Source organism: Mycothermus thermophilus, assembly GCF_041956435.1.
Source record: "Mycothermus thermophilus strain CBS 625.91 unplaced genomic scaffold VTJ04scaffold_3, whole genome shotgun sequence".
Lineage (NCBI taxonomy): Eukaryota > Fungi > Ascomycota > Sordariomycetes > Sordariales > Chaetomiaceae > Mycothermus > Mycothermus thermophilus.
The window spans coordinates 3387771-3409081 of record NW_027191429.1 but is presented as its reverse complement, the minus strand read 5'-3'; the positions used below and the strand labels follow the sequence as shown (position 1 = coordinate 3409081).

Here is a 21311-nt window from a genome sequence, read left to right as displayed (position 1 = left end):
CTTAACGCCATTTCCCCAAACATCCAGTTCCCAACAACAAAGGAAATGTTATGGTTCTAATGAGTGAGCCAGCAATCAGGAACCCATATTGACCCAAACAAAGGAGGAAAATATGGAAGAAAACATGAAGGACAGGAAAACTGGAAAAGAAAACGACCGACTGGACATCCAAGCTTCAAACTTCCAACCAACCCATGTCCCAATACCAATCCCCTTAATCCCACCTGCTCGGCTCGCGAGCCTTCACAACCTTCCTCACTTGGTGGGCAACGTCCCTCAAGGCGTTCCCATACTCATAGAACCACTCCCGGACCGAAACCTGCCTCTTCATCTTCTTGCTCCACGTGCACTGGATGCACATCTTCCCATCCCTGACCTCCGCGCTGATCGAGAAGAGCGCGAAGCCCTTGACATCCTCTCCATCCGGTCCCAGACCGCCCTCGATGGCATTGCCCATGTCAAACAGCGACGAGTTCTCGCTGCTCCGCTGCTGGTTGTCCGAGATGCCCAGGTAATTGACCGTCACCTCCATCTTGTCGAGCGCGCCGAACGCGCTGGGGCCCGCCGGGTGGTAGTACCGCGAGGCGAAGAAGCCAAGGCCGTTCATGGGCAGCGACTTGCGCGCGTCGATGACGCGCTGCAGGACGGACACGCTGTCGTCCTTCTTGTGGACCTGCACTTGGATGGGCGAGAGCGTGGTGAACCAGCCGACGGTGCCGGACGGGTCGGCGCCCTCGATCTGCTCACGGCCGTGGTTGTAGCGGAAGATGGTCGGGGCCGGGCGGTCGCGGAAGACGTAGCGGAAGGAGTGGGTGAGGGACGAGCAGAGGATGTCCATCGGCTCGGCGCCGAACTCCTTGTTGCAGAGAGTGAGCAGCGTGGCGGTGTCGCGCTTCGAGAGGGTGATGGTATGATGAGTGGCATCCTTGACCACGTTCGGGCGGTCCTCCATGCCCCAGTACTTGTAGTCGGCCGGCATGACGCGGAGAGGCAGGGCCTTGGACGGCGGGAAGTTCTTGATGGCGTACTGCTGCTGCTCCTTGGCCCAGACGGAGAAGGGGTAAGGCGGGTCAGCGGTGAACGATTGCGTCTTGACGTAGTCCTCGAGGTCGTGGAGGATGTTGTTCCACGAGACGAGGTCGACGACAAGGTGGTGGGCGACAACCATCAGGTACTGCTCGTCCTTGTTGGGAGTGACAAGATCGATCGACATGATCGGGCCTGCCTCAAGGTCCAGGGTGGTGCGGGCTTCTTCGAGCTCGGTCCGGATCTCCTTCACCGTGACGTTGTCCCAGCTGCGGAAGCGGAACGAGCCAGTGATGTCCTTAGAGATGTACTGGCGCCAGCCGCAGGCCACGGTGCCGTCCCGGACGTACCGAGCACGGAGCATGCCATGGCGCTTGACGAGTGCCTCAAACGCGGTGCGGAGAGTATCGGCAGACAGAGGCTTCTTGACGGTCAAGCAGAAGGTGTGGTTGAAGTGCTTGTTGGTCTGCCTGGAGAGGTAGTCGTCACCGAGAGCGAAGTTTGCGTAGAATTGTTGGATGGGGGTGAGATCAAACGGCTCAGTCGACTCCTCCACGGCGGTCGGCTGGGGAAGGGCGGGAACGGTGCCCTCAGGGATCTGAACGCCGATGCGCGTGATGCGAGCCGCAAGTCCAGCGATGGTCCTGGCGCTGACCACGTCGGCCATGGTGATGCGCACGCCCGCCGCCTTGAGCTTGGCGATCACGAGCATGGCAAGGATACTGTCACCGCCGAGCGTGGTGAATTCTTGAGTGACGCCGACCTCGTCAGCAGGGAGCTTGAGAACCTCAACCCACACCTTGTGGATGAGCTGCTCAGCGGGCGTCGTCGGCTGCTGCACCCGGAAGCTGGCGCCCATACCGCAGATGCGCTGGTGAGTGGCCTTGTCCATAGAACCCAGCCATTGCTCGATGCGCTTGCGGTTGAGCTTGCCAGAAAGGAGCAGCGGGAAGCTCTGAACCACAACCCAGACCTCCGGGATCATGTAGGATGGGACCCGGCCGGAGAGGTCGCGGGAGAGCTCAGCGACCTCGGTCGTGATGCGGTCAGTCAGCTTGGCGTCGACCAAGGCGACCTCGCCGCTGGAGTTGGTAGTGGCGCCGAGATGCTCGAACGAGATGAGGCCGACCAGCTGGCGCTTGCACGGGCCCGTCTTGGGGTAGGAGACGACGGCGTGCTGAACCTTCTTGTTGCGCGTGAGGTGGGTTTCGATCTCGCCAAGCTCCATGCGCTGGCCGCGGACCTTGACCTGGGCGTCCTTGCGACCGACAAACATGATGTCGCCATCGGTGCTGAAGTAAGCGAGATCACCAGTCTTGTACATCCTCCTCTTGCTGCTGCCGTTAGGAACCTCCTCCACCCAGGCTGGGTTCTCGATGAACACCTCGGCCGTCTTCTCCGGCTTGTTGTGATATCCGCGCGCCACGATGCTGCCCTCCACAACCAACTCACCAATCGTACCCAGGGGCGCCAACTTGTTGTGATCCTCAGGGTCAACAATCCAGCAGATGCCGCCGAGAGCCTTGCCGATGTTTGCCGGATCATCCTCAGGATTGGAGATAGCATGCGACGAAGCCGCGATAGTGCACTCGCTGGGACCATAGCCGTTGATAAGTCGCACATGGCCGGCCCAAGTCTTGATATTCTGCTTCGTCAATGCCTCACCGCCCAGGATGAGCGTCTTGAGGTGGGGGATGTCGCTAGGCTTGATGAACTTGACGATCGATGGGGTCAGGAAAGCCCAGGTAATGCGGAAGTCGTTGATTACATCGACGACGCTGCGTTTGCGGAGGTTGTCGTTGGGCACGCAGACGCAGGCGCCAACTGTCAGGGCCGTGAGGATCTCCATGACACTGACATCGAAGGAGTACGAGGCACCCTGCAGGACACGGCTGCTGGTCGTCATCTGGGAACGCGCAGCCTGAGCCCTGGCGCAGGTAAGGAAGCTGTGGTGCTCGATGACGCAGCCCTTAGGCTCACCCGTCGAACCGCTGGTAAAGATGAGGTACATGGCGTTGGATGGCTTGACACCAGAGGCGACCTGGTCGGCGGGTGAAGGAAGCGACTCGATCGAGATGTTGTCGATGATCATGACCGAAACATTGGAGTTGTGCCACAGCGGCGCTTGGTTGAGCGAGGCAAGGATGATATTGGCATTCACCTGCCGGACGATACCGCTGAGGCGAGCCATCGGGTATCCGGGGTCGAGGAACACGAAGGCACCACCAGCCTTGAGAACACCCAGGATGGCAACGACCGCCCAGCCGGACTTCTCGAAGCACAGAGGCACGACCGTCTCAGGGCCCACACCGAGGGAGCGAAGGTGGTGGGCCAACTTGGTGGACAGATGATCGAGCTCGAGGTACTGGAAGTCGACGTCCCAAGCGTTGACCGCCATGGCGGAGCCGCGCTCCAGAGCCGTGCGGTGGATCACCTCGTGGGTGCACTCCATGATGTCCTCGGGAGTGTCCTCGTTCATCTTGGCCATCTCCTCCAGATCCTCGACGCTGACGAGGTTGACGTCCTTGACCAGAACGCCAGACTCATGCTTCCTGTCGATGTCAGCGACGGCTGTCTCAAACTGCCTCAGGATCCGGCGCATTTGAGCCTCGGTGAAGAGGCGCTTGTCGTAGCCGCCGGTGATTGTAATGGAATCCTCCTCGAGCGAGCACTCAAGGCCCATTCCGAAGCGGAGGAAGCCCTTGTCCTGGTCCTCGATGAGAGTCGCGCCAATCTGATCCAGGTCCGCATTGCCCTGACCAGCTGGCTGGATGACCATGATATTGGTGAAGCCACAAGCCTCGCGGCACTCGGCGCTGATCCGCGAAATGTTCTGCAGACCCATGTGTTCGTGGCGCATCATGTCGGTGCTTTGATCCTGCACGGTCTTGAGGAAGCCGGCCAGCGTCATGTCACCGTCAACCCGGATGCGCAGCGGCACCGTGGTGATGGTGGGGCCGATCATGTCGGAGATGCCCGGGATGGGCACGTTGCGGCCGGTCTGCACAGCGCCGAAGAGGGCGTCAGGGGACCCCGTGTACCGGGTGAGGACCAAGGCCCAGGCGGCCTTGAGGACCGTGGCTGTGGTCCATTGGCTAACGGCGCGGTCGCGGGTGATCCTGATCGTAAAGGTGCTGTCAAGGATGGGCTTGAAGGTAGCCGAGGGCAGGCGGGGGAAGGCCTGGGCCTCGAGACCATCGAACTGCGCCCGCCAGAACTTTTTAGACTCGTTGGGGTCGACCTGCTGAAGATATTGGATGAAGCGGTTGTAAGGGGCAATCTTGGCCGGGGAGGTCTGGAGAGAGATGCCGCGGTAGGCCTCCTGGACATGCTTCATGATGAGTGCCTTGGACCAACCATCGTAGACGGAGTGGTGCATGCTGAGGATGAAGTAGCAGCCCGTACGCTCGGTCTCGATGAGCGCAAAGCGAGCCAGAGGAGAGCCGTAGTCGAAGGGCTGGGACTTGTCCAGGTCGATGTACTCCTGGACCTTGCTGGCCGTGCGCCACGGAATGCTGTCCTGGTTCATGACCAGTTGGAATGATCCGTGCTCGCCGAGGTGGACGATGCGAGTGCGCAGAGGAGCGGCATCCTTGACCACCGCCTCCCAAGCGGCCTTGAAGCGGTTCATATCGATCCTAGGGGGCAGGCGGTAAATCTCGCGGAGCACGTAGGCCTCGGGGTCCTTGACAGTCAGTGAGATCAGACCCTCCTGGAGAGGAGTGCAAGGCAGGAGATCAGCAACGGCTGCCTTCTCAATGCTGTAGCTGCGCTCAACCGCGTCGAGGAGTTCGCCGCGCTTGCCAGCGGGCAGAAGAGAGAAGGGGGCGATGGGCCGGGCAGAAACACCAGAGCCGCCGTTGCAAGCCCTCTCCGCTGCGTCGGCCATATCGCAGATCTTGGGATGGCGGAAGATCAGCTCCGAGGAGAGCGTGATGCCAGCCATTCTGGCAGCGCCGACAAGCTGGATGGCAGTGATCGAATCACCACCAAGGCGGAAGAAGCTGTCCTGGCGTCCGATATCTTCGGGACGCATACCAAGGATCGGCGCAATGATTTCGACCAGCTTCTTCTCGATGTCGGTTTCTGCTTCCTGCTTGCCGGTGACATCGTCATCCTGCTCAGCCGAGCTGAGCGAGTACATGGTGAACTGCTCGGCAGTCAACCCACCCAGGAGGATAGCAAGAGTCTTGCGGTCAGTCTTGCCGCTGGCATCCAGGGTCGGCATTGTGCGGACAGGAATCCACAGCGACGGGACCATGTAGCCAGGGAGCGTCGCGCGTGCGGCACTCTCCAGCTGCTGGAGGCGAGCTGCCATCTCGTCGTCCACGTTCATCATGATGTCGCGCTTGTCGATCGAAGCCGGGGCTTCGATATCGGAGAAGTGGACGAAGGCGGCCAGCTTCTGTTGGTTCTTGCCCAGAGTCTTGACGGGGCTGTTCTTCGTGGCAAGGACGACGGCGGACTCGACATTTTCACCCTTGGCCTTGAGTTGCGTCTCGATTTCACCTGAATTAGTGTCAGCACAATACCTGGTGGCCATCACATCACTACTTGCAAGCGCTCCACTTACCGAGCTCCAAACGCTGGCCGTTGACCTTGGTCTGGTTGTCCTTGCGGCCAAGGTAGGTCAAAGAACCATCCTCCACGTCTTGCCGGACCAAGTCACCAGTCCGGTACAGGAGCTGCTGGGTAGTGTGCCCAAAAGCGCGCAGCCACTTCGGGTTGGGAACAAACGCCTCAGCAGTCTTCTCAGGGTTGGCCAGATATCCACGAGCCACATTGGGGCCCTGCAGCAACAGCTCACCAACGCAGCCGACAGGCGTCAGGCGGTTGGGATCGTTGGGATCGACAACCCAGCCGATGGAGCTGACCGGGTGACCGATCGTCTCCGGCTTGTGCAAGCGCCGCGGCGCGGCATCAGCGGGCTGCTGTTGTTGCGCCTGGCGCGTTTCGGCGGCGGGGATGTCGCGGGTGACAGCGAAGACGCAAGTCTCGGTCGGCCCGTAGCCGTTCATCAGGCGCACCTTGTCGGCCCAGACGTCGATGCAGTCTTGGTTGAGGGCCTCACCGCCGAGGACGACTGTCTTCATCGAGGGAACCTCGTCGGGGTGCAGCAGCTTCACGAAGGAAGGCGTGAAGAATGCCCAGTCACATTGCATGTCGCGGATGAACTTGGCCAAGTCGTTCCTGCGCTCATGCTCAGTCGGAACGCAGATGGTGCCGCCGAAGTGGAGGGCTGTGAAGATCTCGGCGATGCAGGCGTCGAAGGTGTAGCTGGCGAACTGGACGGTGCGGCGAGGGAAGTCGGCGAATCCCATGGCAATACCGTGGCCATAGGTGCTGGAGCTGACAGCGATGTGCTCGATCAACACAGCCTTGGGCCTGCCAGTGCTGCCGCTAGTGAACAGGGCGTAGGCCAGGTTCTTGGGGTTGACTCCAGAGACAACGGGCTCAGTCTTCAACGGAGCCCACTCCTCCATCGTCTTCGGCAGAACAATTGACGAGATTTTGTTCTTCTTGTTCTCGGAGACCAAGGGTGTGCAGAGGTGCTTCGTCTGCTCCGAGAAGATGACCACGGTCGCCGACACCTGGTCCAAGAGGTCGAGCAGGCGGTCCGTGGGATCCGTGGGGTTCAAGGGCACAAAACCGCCGCCGGCCTTTTGGATGGCAAGCATGGCGACGATGGCCTCTGGGGACTTCTCGAGGCAGATCGGGACGAGAACATCCGGGCCAACACCGAGATCGCGCAGTTGGTGGGCGAGGTGAGTGCTCAGATCCTCGAGCTCCTTGCGGGTGATGCTTCCGCCAGTGAAAGCGATCGCGACACTCGACGGGCTCTCAGCCGCCTTCTTGGTGATGACGTCGTGGATGCACTCATTGATAACCTTGGGGAAGTTGCTGTTCCATGCCACAAGGTCTGCGCGGTCCGCCGGCGAGAACATGTCCACATCATTGAGGCGGCCAGTGCCGTTGTTGACTTGCAGCTGGTGCAGGAGATGCTCGAGCTGATGCAAGATCCTCTCCACATGGGCAGCAGTAATGGCCTTGGAGTCGTGATGGGCGGAGAAGGTGATCTCGCCATTGCCAAGAGCACATTCGACCACAAGGCCGTAGCCACTGAGGTAGTTAGCCGAAGTAGCCGAACTATGCTTCTTGAAGAGCGGCGACTGTTGGTCTTCTTCCCCAGGCTGAATGACAAGCAGGTTCTGGAAGTCGCAGGCTGTCTGCGTGGCGCTGCCACCCATGTTCCTGATGTTCTGCAGGCCGACGTGGGAGTACGGGATCATGTCCACAGCCTGAGCCTGCAGCTTGTTCAGGAAGTCCCGAACGAAGAGCTGACCATCGATCTTGATTCTCAAGGGGACCTGTTCACGAGTGAGTCAAGGCTCTATTAATTAAGTGCTTAAGCGAGGGGAACTAACCGTAGTGATCGTCGGGCCATTCATGCTCTCGATGCCATCGAGCTCGACATCTCTGCCAGATTGAGTGACGCCAAAGACAACATCAGTAGACTCCGACAGCTTCGAGACCAAGATGCCCCAAGCGCCTTTGAGAAGGGTCGCCATGGTGACACCAGCCCTGCGGTCGAGCGAGAAAGGGATCGAGAACTGAACGGTGTTGTCAGCTTGGCAACGGTGGCCAGTGGGCGCCACGGGGAAAGGAGAGGTCTCGAGATCCTTGAGCTGCTCAATCCAGAACTGCTTCAGGGTGTCCTTGTCGATCTTGTTGAGGTATGCGATGAACTCGGCAAACGGACGAGTGGGCAGAACGCCGAACCCGGTCTTGAAGGCGTGGTCGACAGCTGCGAGGGTGATATCCATCGAGTAACCGTCATAGAGGGCGTGGTGGACGGTCCAGACGAATTGCCTGCGCTTGCCATCGTCGACGATGGCGAACCGAGCAAGCGAGGTGCCGTAGTTCATGGGCTTAGCCCGGTCTTCGCGGAGGTACTCGTCAATGTTGTCTGCGCGAGTCCACTGGATGGACTCATCAACCACGACCTGGCAGGTGCCGAGGCCGGGAATGAAGACCAGACGGGTCCTCAGGATGGGGTTGTGCTTCGCAACGATGTCCCACGAGGCCATGAAATGCTCTACAGAAACGTCGTTGGGCAGTTCGTACACATCCCGAAGGACGTATGCGTCAGCCTTGTCCACGGTGAGAGCCATCATACCCTCCTGCAGAGGGGTTGCAGGATACACGTCTTGGATGCGATCCCCGGCAACTTCGCACTTCGCCGAGGCTTGCTCCTTGATCTCAGCCACGGGCATCTTGGCCGAAACCATCTGGAAGGGCAGATAACCCTCGCCAGCCACCGGGCTCTCAGGAGGCGTCATCCGTGGCAAGGTCGCGGGCTCCGGCTTCACCGGGGTCGGGGCCTGCACGGTCTCAGTAACAACCCGGGGAGCCGGAGGAGCCGGAGGAGCCTGAGTAACGGGAGGAACCTGAGGAGCCTCAGGGGCAGCCTTCGGCTTGGGGAAGAGCTCAGTGGGAGGAGTCGGGGTGACCGGCGGAGTGATCTCGATTTCAGGAGGCACGAACTGCCTCAGGGCCTTCTCGTCCGAAACCACAGCCACAGCCGCCATATCCTTGAGCTTGGGCGACTTGAGGATGCGGGAGACAGACAGACTAAGACCAGCAGCGTTGGCCTTGCCGACGAGCTGCATGGCAGTGATGCTGTCGCCTCCAAGGCCCAAGAAGCTGTCATCAGGGCCAATGGGGTTCTGGGTCAGATCGATGCCGATGGTGTCCGCCCACAACATGGCAAGGGCACGCTCAACTGGCGAGGAGAAGGAGGCCTGAGTCTTTGTCTCGGTTGTCGCAGTTTGAGTGGGCGAGGAGAGCGAGTACAGGGCAAGACGACCCGTGTCGAACTTGGATGCCTGCTCGCGCAGCTTCTTGCGGTCGATCTTGCCAGAGGTGTTGGTCGGAATGACCGAGAGCGGGACGAACAAGCTCGGGACCATGTACTCAGGAAGCTTCTCGGAGATCTCGGACTTGATGCGAAGCAGCTCCTGGCGGAGGCCGTCCGTCATGTCCATGGCAGACAGCCCGGCAACGTTGTCGACTGTCCTGCTCAGGGCCCGAGCCCTGTCAGTCTCAGAGAACTGGATGAAAGCCGCCAGTAGCTTGCGGGAGGAGCCGCCAGGGCTGAAGGCTTCCACAGCAACCTGAGAACCATCAGGGACAGCGAGACGCTTGGTGATGTTGTACTCAATCTCGCCGAGCTCGATGCGCTGGCCGTGAAGCTTGATCTGGCTGTCCTGCCTGCCCAAGCAATCCAAGGTGCCGTCGAGGTTGAACTTGGCCAAATCACCAGTGCGATAGAAGCGGCGAGGCTGACCATCGGCACCAGGAGTGGCCCAGGGCAGGCCCTGGATGAAGGCAGACTTGGTCTTCTCGGGCTGGTTCAGATATCCACGGCCGACGATGGGGCCCTCAATCAGGAGCTCACCGGCAGCACCGATCGGGAGGAGGCGACGTGGATCCTCGGCGTCAACAACCCACAGCTTGCAATTGACAGCCCGGCCGATGTTGGCACCGGTAGCCACGCGAGCGAGGGCCTTGCTCGAAGTACACTGGATGGAGCACTCCGAAGGGCCGTAGGTGTTGAACAGCCGAATGCCGTCGAGACCAGCCCAAGTGTCGATGATGTCTTTGGTCAGCGATTCACCACCGAGAACAAGGGTGCGCAGGTAGGGGGAGTTCTCGGGGGTTAGGAGGCGGGCGACAGTGGGAGTCAGATCAGCCCAGTTGATCCGCATGCTCTTCATCACGCCAGGCAGGTTGCTGAGGCGCTGCTCATCCGAAGGGATGCAGACGCAGCCACCGTACATGGGGATGATGACGTTCTCCTCAATCGCGACGTCGAAGGCATAGCTGGCGAAGTGGATGGCGCGCGTCGACGGACCGACGCCCAGGATCTCGGAGTTGGTGCGAGAGGTCGAAGCCAGAGACCGATGCTCCAAGATGCTGCCCTTCGGGACACCAGTCGACCCGGACGAGTAGACAACCCAGGCGGCGTTGCTCGGCGAAACGAGGGCGGCCCCGGCGGTCAGGGGCTGCCGGGCGGGCAGCCTGTCCAGCATCTCGCGGTCGACTGCCACGATGTGCCGCACACCCAGTCCCTCGAGGCGGCTAGCATACATCTTTGACGTCACTACAACGCGGGCTGCCGTGTCGGTCATGATGCGCTGATGTCGCTCGCGGGGGTGGGACATGTCAACACCAACGCAGGCGCCACCGGCCTTGAGGATGGCATGGATCGAAACCGTCGCCCATGCGCTCTTCTCGAACGCAAACGGAACCATGACCTCGGGGCCAACGCCGAGCTGCTCAAGGAGGCCAGCCAGACGATCAGAGTACTCGTTAGCCTCATGATACGTCAGCTGAGCATCCCAGGCGTCCACCATCAGGGCATCCGGCTGGCGCCGAGCCTGCTCCTCAATCAACCAGTGCAGGCAGCTATCGAGAGGAGGCACCTCGGGGTTGAAAGTCTCCATCATCTGCAGGTCACGCGAGCTGACCATGTCCAAGCTGGACAGCAGCAGGTTGCCGTTGGCAGCCGTGCCCAGTTGGCGCTGGACATGCTCGAGACGGTGCAGCAGCAAAGAGACCTCGGCTTCGGACAAGATCGAGCTGTCAAAGCCGGCGCGGACCTCGATGTCCTTAGCGCCCAGGTTGCACTCGAGGAGCAGGCCGAAGTTGAGTTGGTCGCCGGCATTGCGGGCGTCGAGGACAGGGGTGAAGATCTTGGAGTCGCTGGGGTACGAAGGCTGGACGACGAGAAGGTTGCGGAAGCTGACTGCATTGGCGCACTCGTCGCTGGCCTTGCGAATGTTCTGAAGGCCGAGCTGCTGATGGGGGATCGCGTTGACGTATTGCTGCTGAACCTTCGCCAGGAACTGCGAGAAGGACAAGTTCTCCTCGATGCCGCCGCGGATCGGCATGGTGGCGAGACAGGGGCCCATGCAGGCGTGGACGCCAGGGAGGTTGATGTCACGTCCAGACTGTGTGACACCCATGACCAGCTCACTGCCATTGTTCGCGTGCGACAACACCACCATCCACGCGGCACGGAGCAAGATGGCCGGGGTGACACGGGCGGACTCCGAGGGGAGCGTGATGCGGTGCGAGATGTACTTGTCGATGGCGGGCTCGTGCGTATCAGGGCAGTTGGGAAAGTGGGTGCCCTCAAACCCGGCAAACTCCTGGCGCCAGTAGTCCATGGAAGCCGTCCTCGACTCTTCGTTCGTCGTGTACTTGACGAACTGGCTGAAGGGCAGGGCGTCCGACGCATCCAGAGAGTCGCCCTGGTACGCGTTTTCGAGCATGCGCAGCATGAGCTGATGCATGTGCCCATCAGTGATGGCATGGTGGCTCGTCCAGACCACGTAGCTCTCCCCAGCCGGGTCAGAAACGATGGCGAAGCGGCTCAGGGCGTCGCCATACCCCATGTGCTGCTTCTTGTCCCGGGCCAGGAAGGCGTTGATATCTTCCGAGACGAAGTTCACCTCGACGGGTTCGCCGTCTGACAGCACCACTTGGCAGGTGCCACGACCCCGAAGACGGACAATGCGCGTCCGAAGGATCGGGAACTTCTCGACAAGAACCTCAAGAGCATCTTCCAGCTTGTCCATGTCAACATCGGGAGAGAGCCTGAGAACCTCCTGGAGGATGTAAGCCTCCGGGGTTGTCACGGTCTCAGCCATCAAGCCCTCCTGCATCGGAGTCGCGGGCAAGACATCCTCAACCCTGTTGGCGGCCAGCTTGTGCTTGGTCCGGAGCTCCCCGCGGACATTGAGGAACTCGGAAGGACCGCCAATAAGCTCGAAGGGCTCCGTGGGCTCAACCACACAGGACGCGCCGTCGTCATCCGACCCAGTCACAAACTTGGCCAGCTCGGCCAGCGTCGAGTACTGGAACACGTCGGCGACAGACAGACGGAGGCCAGCCGCCGTGGCCTTCGAGACCAGCTTCATGCACGAGACCGAGTCGCCACCGAGACCAAGGAAACTGTCCTGCCTGCCGATGCTGCCAGCATCAATCCCGAGGACCTGTGCCCAGAGTTTGCTCAGGGCAATTTCCGTCTCAGTACGCGGCTTCTCGATCGCGTTGCCTGAACCCTGGGAAGATCCAGTGAACTGACTGGACTCTTCAAACGAGAGGCCATGAGCGAAGGCCTGCAGTGCCCGCCTGTTGACCTTACCGGTAGCACCCAGGGGGATGGTGTTGACCAGGAAGATGTGGCTGGGCACCATGTACGAGGGCAGCGTCGCAAGCAGAGACCGGCGGTGGTTGAAGACAAACTCACGAACCGCATCATCAGCGGCAACCAGCTGCACCACAGCGTTATCGGGAGCCGTGAAGTCTGGATGTTTGATGAAGGCCGCGAGAGTCTGCTTCGCCTGACCGTCCTCGCCCGTGACCGTGACCTTGTCCACGACGAGGCTGGCGGCCTCGGGAAGCCCCTGCTTAATCTTGGCCTCAATATGTCCAGTCTCAAGGCGAATACCATTGACCTTGATCTGGGCATCACGCCTGCCAATGAACTCGAAGGAGCCGTCGTGCCTCTGGCGCACGAGATCTCCGGTGCGGTACAGCCGGGCATTCTGAGCACGCTCCGGGTACATGGCCTTGAGCCACTCAGGGGCCTCGATGAAGGCGGCCCTGGTCTTCTCGTCGTCCTTGAGATATCCGTTTGCGAGGATGTTGCCCTCGACGAGAAGCTCGCCGATACCGCCGATGGGAGCGAGCTGCGTAGGGTCGTTGCTGCGTGTCACCCACAGCGCGGCACCCATCCTCGTGCCGATGTTGCTCGGCATGTCGCTGGCGGACTTGACCGCGCAGGCAACGCGGCTGGTGCACTCGGCAGGACCGTACGAGTTGACCAGATGGCACACCTCGGCCCATGTCGACAGGATATCCTCGGACATTGCCTCGCCACCGGTGACGAGCACCTTAAGCGTGGGCACTGCCGTTGGGTGGAGGAACCGCGCAACGGTGGGCGTCAGGGCGGCGTGGTTCACGCGCATCCGGTTGATGGCACCAGCCAGGTCGTTGAGCCGTTCATGCTCCGTGGGAACACAGACGGTGCCGCCAAAGGCCAGGGTCGTGAAGATGTCGGTGATGCTGATGTCAAAGGTGTAGGCCGAGAATTGGAGCAGGCGGGTCTCCTCGTTGTGGAACTCCCGAGGGCCATGGGCGGTCGTGTTGGTGCACCAGGCGCGGTGGCTGCAAAGAACACCCTTGGGCGTGCCCGTCGAGCCGCTAGTGAAGATGACATAGCCGATATCCGATGGCTGAGCTTGATGGGCCGTTACAGGTCCGAGAGCAGCGAGCTTGTCGAAGAGAGCCGGCTCGACAACCACTGTGTCGATGCCATGATCGGCGAACCGGCGCTGGTGAGTTGGCGAGCACACCACAAAGGTGGCCTCGCAAGCCCCGAGGAGCCCCCGTGTGTCCTGCCACTGGTGAGCAGGATCGAGCGGCGCGAATGCTGCACCGGCCTTGTTGATGGCCAGAAGAGTTGGAATGACCCAGGGGTTCTTCTCGAACATAAACGGAACGATCCGTCCAGGTGCCGCACCCTTCGACACCAGGTGGTGAGCCAGTTTATCGGCCATGGCATTGAGCTGCTCGTAGGTCAGGGACATCCCCAAGCCTTGGCAGCAGACAGCTTCAGCAGACGGCCTCTGCTGGGCCATCCGCTCGACCATGTGGTGCATGCAATCCTCAACCGGCGAGGGCACATCCTCATTCAACTCGGCAACCTGGGCAACATCGCCCTTGCTGGCCGGGCTCAGATCGCCCAGGGTGCGTGTGCTGGAAAGGCGGAGGCTGGCGGGATCGGTGAGTTGTTGCAACAGGTGCTCGAATGTGTCGAGGACACTCTGCATCTCCGTCCTGCTAATGACGGCATCGTCATAGAAAACCTGAGTCGTCACCCGGGTCCGTGCGAGGGTGCACTCCAAATTAACAGCCCTATCCAGGGGAATCTCCACGTCCGTGTCGGCGGCGTTTGCGTCGCCGTGGATGATGAGCTGGGTGCCAAACTTGGTTGCCTCCTCCAGCTCGGGACCGAGCTTCGCCACGTCTTTCACTGACAATGGGCCCCGAGCCAGTTCCTGGCCCTCGCGCAGGGCATCGATGCTCTTGAGAACGGTCTGATTAGGCTTCATGTGGAAACGGAACGGCACTGCTGCCAATGTCCGTTGCTTCTCGCCCCCTTCCGTCGACAGAAGCCCGATAACAACATCAGGGGTATCCGTATAATGCACAATAGCCAGACACCAGGCAATCTGGATGAGAGACTGCGCTCTCTCGGCATTCATCCCTTGCGGGAGACGGATCTTGCGGCGGAGAATAGCCCCAGGGGTGGCGGCTTCACTGGGGTTGTAGCGGGGAGGGAACGCAGATGGGACGGCGTCCTTGAGGTACTCACGCCACCTTGTCTCAAAGGCAGCGCGGTCCATGGCGTTGTTGGGCGACATTTTTGCTAAGGTATCTGACGGGAACGTCTAAGGTGTAATGTAATCTAGGTGGTGTGTGACAAGAAACGGGTGTTCCCGGATTAATCGATGTCGTTATGATTTGCGTCTCTCGGGGATGTGTGTTCTGTCCTCTAGCAACTCTCAGATAGGTTGCAGACCGGAATTAGAAGTAGGTAAGTGCAAGTCTAGACGAAGAGAATAATGATGAAAGTCTTGTGTAATGGTGCTTGACGTCGTTATCGAGGACGGACAATAGCTGGTAATTATGGGCTACCCCGGAGATGGAATGGTCAGGTGTGTGTGAGTTCCTGAGGGACAGAGCTAGTTTTCGAGAACTTCTCGAACGGAGGTTATTATGTCTGATCTAAGCTACTGCCTACGAGATACCTGGTGTTGATCCCAACGGTGTATGTGATCCATGTTTACATCAGATCTTAGTTCTGACACCAAACTGCGCCTCTGGAGGGTACTGTTCCAATGTCCTGGCTAGCGTTTCATTGAACCCCTGCTCACTGTGCAGCCATGCATGGTGTCAAAATAGGCTTGCCTTAGCTCAGCCGCAGCCTAGTGTGCTAGGTAGCATTGGCTGCCATTTTGGGGACGGACAGGGTTCGGGCGTGGCGGGGGCATAGTAATCCTTCGCCTGTGTAAGTGGACCGTAGGAGTTAGTAGTAAGCAACCTCGCGAGGCCATCGCTCCCGAGTCAGCGACAAGCTCGGTCTCGAAATCGCGATGTGGATGCTTGCAGGCTTCAACAATATTGTTTGAAGGAACCGGATGAAACAACATCAGATGGAGAAGGAAATGAGTTGTCACATGAGATGCTACTGTACAGTACTCGCCGCCCCTGCGCCTCCAACGGCGAGGAAAATGACTATGACCGCTGAGGTAAAGGGCGTGGTCACTTCCAAATAAACACTCAACATGCTGGCCCCTTGCCGGCCAATGCTCCTTCTTGGTACCGCTCCCTTTTGACACTTTGGGCTTGGTCTTCTTGTCCATCTTGTCCAATTTGCCAAGTTCTTCTCCAAGACAAGTCGATTATTCCCCAGAGTCAACTCCCAAGTCGCCCACCATGTGGCCTATGACCCATGCCCTCTACACGGGGCTCAACGAAGCCGGTGTCGAGAGGCGGCCATCGACCTCCGAATCCATCAAGACATGGTACGGCAACAACCGCAAGTCCTATGTCTCGACGTTTTCGTACCACTACGACAACCGGCAGAGCGTATACACCACCAGAGGCGATGAACTCCCCGAGTTGATCAACCGGTCACAACAAGTGCTGAACGTTCTGAACTTCGATGAAGAACAAGAAGCCAAACGGTCTCAAAGCCAGCAGTCCGGAGAGTACAATGGTGGCGAAGGCCCGAGCACCACTGCGACAAGGGGGGGCACCATCGCGTCGAGGGGTTCCGTATACGTTGCCCCTCAAGGGCATGGGCTGGACGCGTTGGAGGAAGAAGAGAGAAGAAACTCAGAGGGGGATACCACCACCCAAGGGGTGAGCACCGTCGCGCCATCCCTTCACGCTACCTCTTCGATCAAGGGAAAGGTCCCGGCGTCCACGGTTGCTTCTTCCTTCCAGGGCTCCCACCAAGTGTCAGGATCAGTGGCCACGACAACAAACACTGCCGGACTTGATACCGCCACAGTCTTCGCTTCGTCGAGGGTGAGCTACGCTCCTGGCCATCATGATCATATCGACGTCCTCAATAATCAGTACAACACAACCGCGGCTCCCAGCGTTGCGGGTGGGTTTGAAAGTATTCCCCCGCACATGCCTGAGCCCGCCCGCGTCAAGACTCTGCTGTCCGACGATGGCCTCAGCCAAGCCGATTCCGAGTTCCGCGAGAAATACCTTGCGCAGAACCCACCAGCCCCCTCTCCCGATGGCGAAGAGGACGATGACCCAAGCACTCGCCTCACCGGCCTGCCCCTCCTGTCCGTCACTGTTGCGCTCAGTGCGGCCGTGTTCCTCGTGGCGATGGATGTCAACGTCATTGCCACTGCGGTTCCGCGTATCACTGGCGAGTTCCGAAGCCTTGACGACGTCGGGTGGTATGGTTCGTCGTTCTTGATGGCTACGTGCGCGACACAAATTCCTTACGGCCGCATCTACACCGTCTTCCCTGCCAAATGGGTCTTCACCTCGGCCATCCTCATCTTCATGATCGGTTCGCTCATCGCTGGCCTCTCTCCCAGCTCCCCCGTCCTGATCTTCGGTCGTGCTGTTCAGGGTCTTGGTACCTCTGGCATCTTGTCGGGTGGTCTGATCATCATGAGCAAGGTGGTGCCGCTCCGGCTCCGGCCTGTCCTCACCGGCGCCATCGGGGCTATGGAGGGAGTCGCCATGATCTCCGCGCCGGTCATCGGTGGTGTGTTGACTGACAAGCTTCACTGGAGGTGGTGCTTCTACATCAACTTGCCCATCGGTGGCTTTGTTCTCCTGGTGGTACTGCTGTGCCTGCGCAGCTTCAAGGATACGTCTTCGGGTATGCAGATGAGCAACCTCACTTGGCTGCAAATCCTGTACAAACTCGATGTTCTCGGAGCTGTTTCGCTTCTTCCTCCTATTGTTTGCATCCTGTTGGCACTTCACATCGCAGGTACGTCGTTGCAGTTCCCTCAATGTTGATCTTCAACGGTAGACTAACAATGTCTAAGGCACATCCGGCCACTTTTGGTCCGATAACGATGTCATCCTTCTCTTCGTTCTAGGAGCTGTGTTGTTCTGCGTCTTCGTAGGTTATCCACTTTGGGCAGTTCAAGAAGTCCTTGAAGATACTGACTGGTCTGGTTATAGGGCTATCTCCAACATCGCAACGCCGATGTTGCTATGATCCCCGCTCGTGTCATCAAGCATCGCGCTGTCATTGCCGGCTTTTGGTTCATTACTTGCATCAGCTCGGCCTTGGTTGTGATCACATACTTTGTAAGTAGGATTCCTGCCACTTCTTTCCGAACTCTATCTGACAAACCCTACCATAATAGTTGCCGCTTTGGTTCCAGACAGTTGGTTCAACCAGCGCCTCAGACTCTGGTGTTGGCATTTTGCCCATGCTGGTGGCTGTCATCATTGGCATCATCGGGAGTGGAGCCCTCGTTAGCATGTTTGGCTACTACACCCCCTTCATGCTTGCGAGCTCTCTGCTCATGCCTGTTGGTCTTGGTCTTCTCACCACCATCAAGCCTGATACTTCAAAAGCAGCCCTGCTGGCCTTCCCTGCCATCTTCGGTCTCGGGGTCGGCATTGGCTTTCAGCAGCCTCTGGTCGGCGTTCAGGCTGCGCTTCCACAAAACGACATCCCCGCCGGCACATCGATAATCGTCTTTGGTCAAGCCTTTGGTGCGGCCATCATTATCGCTGCCGGCGAGACCCTCTTCCAGAGTCGGCTGCTTGCCAATCTGGCTAACAATCTGGGAATCACTGGCGTTGTCAGCAATGAGCTGCTCGGACATGGTCAAAACTCCCTCTCCGCCACGGTTCCCAAGGACAAGCTTGATGATCTCATTCTGACCGTCAACGACTCCTTCACTGAAACCTTCTACCTTGCGGTTGCCTTGGCCGCGCTTTCAGTGTTTGGAGCTCTGTTCATGGAGTGGAAGTCTGTCAAACAGCCCAAGAAGGTTGAGGAAGAAGTTCCCCCAGTTATGGACTCTAACCTCAGCGTCAAGGCAGCGGCTTAGTTCGGTGAACAAGGCACCGTTTCGGGGTTATGTTACTCCGATTGTTAAATTACATTTAAGGCATTCCTCTGTTTTCTCTAGAGCTTATTATTGCCTGTAACTCCCACTTTTGTCGTTCATTCTCACATCCCCTAGGGTGGGCCTTCGCGGTATCTCCTCGCAATTTGGCATAGATTGAGGAGAACCTAACATTTGCGTTTACCTTATGCTTCTCATCTGTTGTATTAGCTACGACATTACCAAGTATTAGTTAGAATTCACTTTTGCGTCTCACGTTCGCAACTTACTTTTTGCCCCTTCTGCTGTAGCTTTACCGGTTGTCTTCGGGTTTTGTAGTATTAAAACATAGGTCATCTTCCAGAAAGAGAGCTAAGGATATTAGCACCGACTCCCTATATTTACTTACCTTGCTCTTCATAAGAATTTAAATTTAATTCCCAACCCTGACCACAGATATTAGCTCGCTCTCAAACTTTAATATGGTGAATTCTTCAAGGTTGCCTCCAGAATTGCTTGCTGCCCGAATAGTTTTGAAGGGTCAGTCTGTGTTTTCTATCAACTAAGGAGTTCTGATACATGAAAACTCACTCGGACCATGTGACAGAGCGCAATTATATTAGGCAGCAGTTCTGTCGGGACCAACATGCCATTGTTATGTGGAAATCACAAACAGCTTGTCTGTCTCTGTGACAAGAAACGCCCGGGCTATGGACTTGGCGAACAGAAATCACCAGGAAGGGGAAGTCTGAACGAAACACAGAGTGGTGTTTCTGCTTGGTGTCGAAAATTTAAACCAGTCATAAAAGAGAGGAAGATCGACCTTTACCCGACGACGGTTCCCTGGTACTGCGTAAATATTTGCTGGTTTGGTATGAGTGGTTCATTGAGATTATGTTGCTGTTGTGTACAACTTCCTTGTGACTTTGTACAATGAAGTCCCGACCACAGCATCAATGGATTATTGCAAAGAGAGCTTCCGATCTCTACATAGATTTTTCGATAATATCTCTACATAGATTTTTCGATAATAACACTACCAAAACATTGACGCGGGGGAAAACAACTAGTGCCGTTGTTCAATAATATCGGATACTGACATATAAAGTACATCGCCACAATTCACTAATTAGCCACATTCTTCGTTGACATCTTGAGGTCAGCGATGATTCAAGAAACGACGGAGTTCAAGCCAATTCCACGGAGAATTATCATCAGGTTGCATTCATTACTTCAGTGAATACTCTAATAAGATTATCCTCAAGCCATACATTGAACCACATAGTTCATCCCACTCCTGACTGCCTTCTCAACAATCTCAGCACTCAACAACGCAGAGTTCGCGGATCCCTTCTCCTGTGACTGTCCACAAGACTCAGAAACAAGCAGACCTGCAGCTTCCAAGACAACCGCAGGCGCCACAGTCTGGCGCCCTGACTTGCACACATAACGAGTCACCATGACCGCGTAAACCGCTCTCCTCAAATTCGCGTCCTGCAGGACAGCACTTGGGCCGCCCGCCAGCTCAACCTCAGAGGGCAGCTTAGTCCCAGGCTTGAGGAAGTACGTGACGATAAACAACGACCTCTCATCCCAGGCCAGGATGCGCGAAGAGACTTGATATGCTTGGAACGCGCGGAGTTCTCTCTTAAAGGTGCATTGGACCGCCGCCAGCAGAGGCATCGCAGCAGCCAGACCCTTGCTCAACGTCTTGGTCAACAGCTCGGCGCGGTTGCTGTCGGCGTCGGCGAAGAAAGTGCTGTTGGACTTGTGCATGTTCACGTCCAGGTCGAACAAGACGGTGCGCGAGCTGGTGACATGGTGGCGGAAGAGAGCAGGATGCGCAGCGGAGGATGTCCCGAATCCAATCACAGGTGCATCGTGTTTTGGTGAGGAGGACCGCCGGAGCCGAAGCAACCGGAAGACTGACGGGAGCAAGCGGATGCTGTGGGCAAAGGGGAGACCCTTGGCGTTGGTGAGGAGGAAGCAGGCCACTAAACCCCAACCGAGCAAGGTCGCTGCAGCGGGGCTTTCGACTGGGATCGGGAGCCGTTCCATGGTAGCCTGACAGCCTGAGGCAGTGCGAAGAACAGAAGGGTGCAACGATGGATCTCGGTCTTGGTCCTTGGCCTCAGGAATGGTGCGGCTGCGAGAAAGTGTGATGAGAGGACTCTGAGAGAGTTCCTTCGAAAGTTCCTGTTCGAATGTGTGGAATTAAGGAGGCATCAGGCCTCGTAAGATGACTTTCGTGTCCTAAGCCCCGGCGGCGCAGCGTCTTATCTCCAAACACAGCAAACACTCAGTGTAGTAAGCAGCTTATGGAGTACACTCAACGCAACGCGTCGCGCTTAATGCCCCACGGTTTTCTGACTGACAAGAGGCTGATGTCCTACTTCTAAAAACTGCAACAGAATGCACAGCCGGATACTGCCTGATCTACAGGTGCCCCCGTGTGTGTTTGCCAGGTTTCTGTTTTGCTCAGATCCAGGAAGGGCGATGATGGCGGGGATGGCGGGCATCAGATCGACGCGACTGCGCGAGCCAGGATCGGAGATTCTCAACGGAGATTTTGTATGCAGGTCTGTACATAAGGTACAGCGCTTCTGATGTGCCGCATTCCCTAAAATAACTTTGATGCCGGTTGTCTTGACTCGTTGAATAGAGTTTAATGCTTGTTTCATGATTCGGTGTCCCAGGATTCGGCTTGCGGAGAGCGCTTTTGGCTGGCGCTTTCGGCTGGTCTTTGGAGATGGGGGTGTTCTTGCTCAACCTGGGACTCATCCATGTTAGACGCAATGGTCCAAGTAGAAACGGAACGCAATTCTTTCGTGGGCATAATTGTTTCCAGATATGACGCAGATAAATGTTGCCTATTAAGCTAAAGAAGCCAATTTGGCCAGCAAGGGCAACAGGATAGTAGCCAAAAGGAGCCACTGCCGTTGCGCATTCGGTTTGGGATTCAAGTTGTGTTAGCTGTGGTAAAGTTGCCGGGCACATTGGCTCAGGTGGTGCAAACCCGGGGTTTGAATGTGGAAAGCATGGCGGGTTCAGGTTAGGGTTGGCGTTAAGGTGAGAGTGACGACTTGGACTCCCACAACGACG

General features: G+C 57.8%; 3 protein-coding genes across 3 annotated transcripts; 1 reads left to right on the top strand and 2 right to left on the bottom strand.

The window, feature by feature from the left end:
* Nucleotides 1–214: 214 nt before the first annotated feature.
* Nucleotides 215–14522, bottom strand: VTJ04DRAFT_5397 (uncharacterized protein; the record flags this gene model as incomplete). Its single annotated transcript, XM_069363508.1, has 3 exons — nt 215–5535; nt 5600–7394; nt 7452–14522. 3 exons carry the CDS (start codon nt 14520–14522, stop codon nt 215–217), a joined length of 14187 nt encoding a protein of 4728 aa, XP_069220348.1.
* Nucleotides 14523–15597: 1075 nt separating this feature from the next.
* Nucleotides 15598–18212, top strand: VTJ04DRAFT_5396 (uncharacterized protein; the record flags this gene model as incomplete). Its single annotated transcript, XM_069363507.1, has 4 exons — nt 15598–17131; nt 17190–17266; nt 17329–17457; nt 17517–18212. The coding sequence occupies 4 exons, from the start codon at nt 15598–15600 to the stop codon at nt 18210–18212; spliced, it is 2436 nt and encodes an 811-aa protein (XP_069220347.1).
* A 1257-nt stretch (nt 18213–19469) lies between these two features.
* On the bottom strand, nt 19470–20267 carry VTJ04DRAFT_5395 (uncharacterized protein; the record flags this gene model as incomplete). Its single annotated transcript, XM_069363506.1, has 1 exon — nt 19470–20267. One exon carries the CDS (start codon nt 20265–20267, stop codon nt 19470–19472), a length of 798 nt encoding a protein of 265 aa, XP_069220346.1.
* Nucleotides 20268–21311: the final 1044 nt, after the last annotated feature.